Source organism: Adiantum capillus-veneris, chromosome 1, assembly GCF_014529385.1.
Source record: "Adiantum capillus-veneris isolate H3 chromosome 1, ASM1452938v2, whole genome shotgun sequence".
In the NCBI taxonomy this organism is placed as follows: domain Eukaryota; kingdom Viridiplantae; phylum Streptophyta; class Polypodiopsida; order Polypodiales; family Pteridaceae; genus Adiantum; species Adiantum capillus-veneris.
This window is the reverse complement of record NC_140931.1, coordinates 7,515,463-7,522,069: the sequence shown is the minus strand read 5'-3', so window position 1 is coordinate 7,522,069 and position 6,607 is coordinate 7,515,463. Positions and strand designations below refer to the sequence as shown.

General features: G+C 43.3%; 1 protein-coding gene across 1 annotated transcript; it reads left to right on the top strand.

Moving 5' to 3' along the window:
• The first annotated feature begins 1,039 nt into the window (after positions 1–1,039).
• Positions 1,040–3,995, top strand: LOC147464264 (Protein prenylyltransferase superfamily protein). Its single transcript, XM_086513794.1, has one exon. It carries the CDS (start codon positions 1,147–1,149, stop codon positions 3,865–3,867), a length of 2,721 nt encoding a protein of 906 aa, XP_086369920.1. The 5' UTR covers positions 1,040–1,146; the 3' UTR covers positions 3,868–3,995.
• The last annotated feature ends 2,612 nt before the right edge of the window (positions 3,996–6,607 follow it).

Below are 6,607 nucleotides of genomic sequence, written 5' to 3'. Positions count from 1 at the left end.
TGTCTTTACTTTTCTTGCATTCTATTGTTTTAGAATGCTAAGTGAAGCTTCACCTTGCATAATTTTAGTAAATTTTACACACACACACACACATACGTTTTTTTTGCATTCTATTGTTTTAGAACGCTAAAGTGAAGTTTCACCTTGCATAATTCTAACAAATTCTATATACACAAACATATATTAATTAGTTCTTTTTATTTTACCTTTTATTTCACAACTTCACATGGCTTTACATTTCTTGCATTCTATAGCTTCAATCCAGTCATGTTAACGTTTGAGAAAGTCTCTTTTATCAAGCGGCTGGCCGAGTTTCCTCCTCACAAGAAAGAAAACCGAAAATACTAGCAAAATTTTTGAGATTTGCAAAATTTTTGGACGACTTTTTCACATATTCCATTGGTTTTTCTTTCGTTTACCATGGTTATAGCTAGCTAGTCTCGATTTTCAATCGGCTCAAGACTAAGCTGAGGCAATCCTTTCCCAAACACTGATACTAGCAATTTTATCACTTTCTTATTGTTTTTGAAAGCCGTCGTGACCCTTTCACTTGTTTTTTTTCTTTAATCCAGTAGAGGGTACCCAATCAAATCAATTAAAAAATTAGAAAGAATAAAATCAGATATGGACGAGGGTGGAATGGGGACTTTGTTGAGCGACGCGAGAGTCAGAGCAGAAGGGTGTGTGGACGAGCTGGCTGACAGAGGAGAAGGGGCCGCATAGAAGCTGAGGGTAATGAGCAGTGGGGCAACTGCAGAATTATGCAAGCCTGCGAGGCGAAAAGGGGGAGGAGGGGGGGCTATAAAGATTTAAAAAAAAACTTAATATGCGTCTTAAACATGCGAGCGCGACTGTGGTTGTGGTCTACAGCAGTTCGCAATGCTTCGGAACTTCTGCACGCCTGTGTTCGACTCTCTACTTCCATTTTAGAGGGCAACCCTCTATTTGAGGGGTATGAGTTGCTTAGGTAAAGGTTGGATTCCGAGGAATCTTGGGACGAATGAATAAATAGAGGAACGGGGGGGGGGCGGGGGGGGGGGGGGTTTATGAATTTTTGGTAACGTCTAGACCCGCATCTTCCACACTGTGATTTCGCAGGCCATGGCTGCTTGCACCACCATTTAGCGTCTGTCGGTTTTTCTGCTTATGGCGGAGGGGTTGACTAGTATCGAGATCCGGCTTCTCGTCTGTTCTCTGACCGGCGCATCAGCAACTCCTCTTCCAAGCCAAGCTCACTCCGTAGCTTCTTGCCACGAAACAGACACGCTGCAGAATGCAATTCATTGCTTGGTTTCGAGCGTGGAGAGAGGAGACTTTGCTGCTGCCCTTTCATCTCGTCTTGTGAAGTCTATGCTGTGGCAACCTCATAACAGCATATGGGCATCATCAAGGAACACCGCTCATGAGTTTTACGATTCAGTTCGCGCTCGTATTCACTCCTTTCTAGACTGCTCACTTGATTCAAATGGTGTTTTACCACAGAGCAGAGCTTTGCTCGTTATGATAGCGGGAATCGCCGCTCTGCTGGCGTTTTGGCAGGTTAATGTTACAGGCCCATGTGTCAGCTTTCCTCCTTGCCGTACTTTTGTCATAGAAGATGACAAACAGATTCTGAATGACAAAGAATGGAATACGTGGGCGGTGAAACAGCTCATGGTGGATGGATGTGACCTTGTGGGGTTGTGTACATTGCCACAATACCTTGTTCTTGCCAAAATCTTACTGTTAGATAGCTTTGATCTTGCACAGACTAGTCCATCACTCAAGAAGATTCTTCCTTCAAGTATTACCTGGTGGGCACGCCGAGCGCTTCTTGCAAATCAACTGATTTTGGCAGAGCGTTCGTCTTCTATGTGCACATTATTTACGACCCTGAAGCCAGAAGGGTTTCAAGCAAAATGGGGGATCAATCTAGATGACGAAACTATAAACATCTTACGAGGTGCAGCACAGCTTGAGTACGGGTTTGTAGAGTATGCATATGGTCACATAGATCAAGCCAGGAGCTACTTTGAGGCAGCCAGAGAAGCGTGTGGTCTTGAGCTTGCTCTGACAGGTGCTCTTGGCTTTCGGACGGCACACCAGATTGACCCAAAAGCTCAGATGGTGCTTGTTGCTAGCACTCAGTTAGAGCACGTATCTAAGGAGGTCGAGCAATCATCTACGACAAATCTGAGTACCGATAATGAAACAGAAGTCAGCACAGAGGAAGATATTCTGATTCTCCCGAGGTTAGTTGCAACAGATACTGATGAGCCTAGGAAACAGCTAAGTGGTTTTCAGCAGGCAGTGATTTTGGCCCAATGCTTGCATGTTAAGAAAAGCAACCCAGATGATGAGTTGAGGGGTTGGCAAATGGCCCCTTACATTGAAGCTGTGGATTCACAATTGCACTCTCATTTCCTGATAAAGCGATGCTGTCAGCTACTGCGGATTCGTTGGGAATGCACTAGAAGCCGCACCAAGCAGAGAGCATTACTAATGCTAGAGCAGCTTGTTGAAGATGTACGCGGAATTGCTTCATCTGGAGTGCGAGAGAGGATGTGCTATGCTTTCTGTTTACAATTCCCCACACTTTCTGTTTTGCGCAAGGAGCTTGCAGAGATGATGGTGAGTTGTGGCTTGGTGGGAGAGGCGCTGCAAATATTTGAGGAGCTTGAGCTGTGGAACAGTTTAATAGACTGCTATTGCCTTTTGGGCAAGAAAGCTGCGGCATTGGATCTTATAAAGGAACGCTTGAAACAACAGCCGGATGATCCAAGGCTTTGGTGTGCTCTGGGTGATGTAACCCTCAACGAAGACTGCTATGAAAAGGCTTGGGAGGTCTCCAAACATCGCTTTGGTCGAGCTCAAAGATCTTTGGGACGCTCTGCGTACAACAAGGCCGAGTATGTTGGGTCAATGCACCATTGGGAGGCAGCTCTTACCCTCAATTCAATGCATCCAGATGGGTGGTTTGCTCTTGGTTCAGCCGCTTTGAAGGCTCGAGAGCTGGATAAGGCAGTGGATGCATTCACACGATCAGTGCAACTTGAACCAGAAAATGGGGAAGCTTGGAACAATATTGCTGCAATTCACATGACAAGGAAGAAAAGCAAAGAGGCATTTGTCGCATTCAAAGAGGCTCTCAAATTCAAACGTGCCAGCTGGCAAATGTGGGAAAATTATGCACATGTGGCATTGGATGTACAGAATTTTGGTCAAGCAATCGAGGCTATGAATATGGTGCTCGACTTGTCTCAAGGGAAGCGAAACATGGTGGACTGCCTTAATAAATTGATGGAAGAGGTAGAGAGTCTATATAACAAGGAGGCCAGCGGAAATCGAGTTACGAGTTTGAGTACAGGTCATGAAAGTAGAAGCGACGATTTGGAGCAAGGTGTAGTGGCTAATGAAGGAATTCTAAACCGGTCATCTTCCCCTCTCTCCACAGGTGCTGCAAATGCAATAGATGCTCATGCCACAGAGAGAGAGTGGCTGGCGGCGAGAGTAGGAAAGTTGTTGACAAGAGTTGTTCAGTGCTCTCCAGATAGTGCAACATGGGGTCTTCTTGCAAGGTGGCACAGAGTCAGGGGGGACTTTACTATGTGTGCAGAGGCATTGCTGAAGCACGTTCGCAGTCTTCAGGGATCTGGTTGGCAACATAATGAATATCAATTTAAGGAGCTTTGCTTGGCTGCATTGCAACTTTGTGACGTGTACATGGAAGTTGCGTCGAACACTGGTAACAAAAAGGACTTGTATTCTGTGCAGATGCTTTTGCGTAATCTAATAAAGCAAGGAGAAGCATTTTCCAATGTAGAAATTTACTCTTCTGTTGTTAAGCACCTTGCAGATGTGCAGCAAGCAATCCAAAGTTTGAAGTAGTGCTTGTGTAGAAATGCTTTGCTGGTGGCTTGTTTGCCAAGACAATCTGTGTCTTTAGTGGTCAATCTACAGATCAGCCTCTTGATTCCTAATGCCATGAATACTAAAATTACGGACCTTGAGTGTTTTGGTGTTTGGGTTCTGAGTCTCCAAATTTTCATCTTTCTATTGAGTAATGCCATTTGCAGTCATTACTTCATGCTTTAGAGTTAGTACCTAGCACCATAAGAGGAACACCTTTACAAGGTAACAGGATGCATGGGGATCTTCTCTCTGAGGAATGGGATTTATTATGTTTTAAGTAGAGAAATCTTAGGTTGTGCTATGTTATTTGAAGCTGAGTGCTGGTGAATTTGTCAAATGTTTTGGCTAGAAGTGCCAATAAAAGGCAGTATTAGGAAGAAACTAAATTTGAAGCGATCATGAAGGAGAGGAATTCTTTTTGTGATAAAGTCTTTCTGCCGCAATGTACTATGTAGATGTGTAACAACGCAACACATACAAGATATCGACACTTGACAAAGAATGCAGGTCCATTATCTGTACATCACATATTGACAATCTCAGAAGTAGACCTTATTTAGAGATGGTGAAAGAAGTGAGAAAGAGAAGTTCTGTTGTTGTTGGATGCTTTCTATATGATTGACCAAGTCTAGGAAATAGAGAAAAATGTTTCCTCATGGGAAGGGCATTTATATGTTCACAGAACATGTATGATACGTTTTTGCCTCTTTTATTGGTGCTAGGCAATCACATGTAGAGCATTATGAGGATGATGCAGGTTTCGAGTGATATCACAGATCACATAGTAATGATGCAAATGTATGTGTGATACTTGATGAGGAGGAAGTGGAGGATGGACTTGGGGCATCATCGAGGATGTCTTTTCGGAGCATTTATGAGTTGGATCTTAGCTCTTAGATTCTAGTGAGAGGAATTGAGCATGAAACCAACAACGATGGCTAGTACAACTCAAATTTTAGGGAAAGACATCCTCCATGTTGCACATCAAGCTCAACCTCCTCCTCAAGAAAGTAACTATACTTGCGTATGGGAATCTCGCTACACACATAGTGCAAAACTGCTCAAGCAATGGTTCTCATCATTCCAACATGGAATGCACAAAGTAACACATGCACACACTCAAGAGAGCCATGCATAAGCATTGGAGAGATCACTTCTCTCCACACACACACACACACACATAGTGTGACAAGCACACTTGCAATGCGAGAAAGAAAGAGCATGCATACCTGAAGCTATAAACCACTTGTTTGGGTTGAAAATAACTATTGTTGGCATTAAGTGGGAGCTTGGGAGATACAAATTGGAACTTATATGAGCTCAAGCTATCATAGGAATACTACATTACTTTTGAATGACCACATAATTATTCGGAAAATATTACAAGAAATATGTGTAATATTTGAGTAGTGCCCAAAAGACCTTTGATTTCAGTATTTGAAACTAGTAGCTCCAATGAGGGCACTAACTTCTATGCTTGCTCTTCTCTTTGTCCTTGTTCCAATAAACTATTACATGACCATACTTGACATATTTACAGTCATCGCTTTACAAATAGACCCAATAGGGCTTGAAGTGATGTATTCAGACTTCACATAGCCATATTAGGCCATGATACTCCAGTTTGACCATTTTTATCATGGTTTACCAAGCTTTGACCACTTTGACCAAGGTTGACATAACTTAATTGGGAAGTGTGCACTTTTGGGCACAAAGCTTCATCATGTTGACGCCGCCCCAGTCCCGAAAGAAGGGCCATTGGAGGGGGCTCTCAAAATGCTCAATGTTGACGGGAACAAAAAACTCTTTTGTGGTTTTTTTTTTTTTTTTTTTTGGGGGGGGGGGGGGGGGGCTATTGTCAATAGCACACGCGGTCAAGAGGGCCTTCTCCAACGCATCTAAAAATGCAAGAGGCCATTATTGGAAACTTTATAAATCGCAACAATTGGGGGCGAAAAACCGAGCTCCAAATAGGGGCATTTCAAACCGCTAGCCACCACGAGTGGAAAATGTTGCCTTCAAAGTTTCCATCACTCTTCCTATGCTTCGAAGACATGGAACTTCTCTCACGATCAAAGACCACAAAGCACTAATACCATGTCAAAGTCAATGTTGTGGAAACGTAGAGTTAGGAAGAGAATGGATGAGAGAGAGAGAGAGAGAGAGAGAGAGAGAGAGAGAGATGAATTTAATTATCGTCCTCGGAGGTCAAATATGACCTATGGGATCAAAGTTACATGTTATGTAGTATGTATGGGACTGATAAGTGATTGTTCATGTTTGAGGATTGTGGTGATGAGAGATGCAATGGAATGCCCACATTGTGGCAGGGAGAGGAAAGTGTGTAAGCGTAGGTACTCACGGTTAAAAATGTGAGGGAAGCAAGTTCGAATGTGACCAAAAGCTGAGCACTCTAGTATTGTGGGGTACTTAGACTCTCAAACTTGCAGTTAGCATTATGTGCACAGTTAATTTGAGTCTTCTGCATCACCCAATGTCGTATCTCGCATTGAACGGAGTGGAAGCTAAGCCAAATGGCTACAATAGTGCATATCATTGACAAGGGATAGACTCAAGCATGTAAGGATGAGTACGGTTTCCTCTTTTAGCAAAGAATATGGTTTTGTAGTCGGGAGCAATATGGATGGTGTAATGTATGAAGCGTCACCCGCCGGATTCCTCCCAAGCCGTAATACATTGGCATTGTAAAAAAGCT

Coding starts and splice junctions, on each gene's coding strand:
- LOC147464264 (XM_086513794.1), top strand. CDS start 1,147: ATGGCGGAGGGGTTGACTAGTATCGAGATCCGGCTTCTCGTCTGTTCT.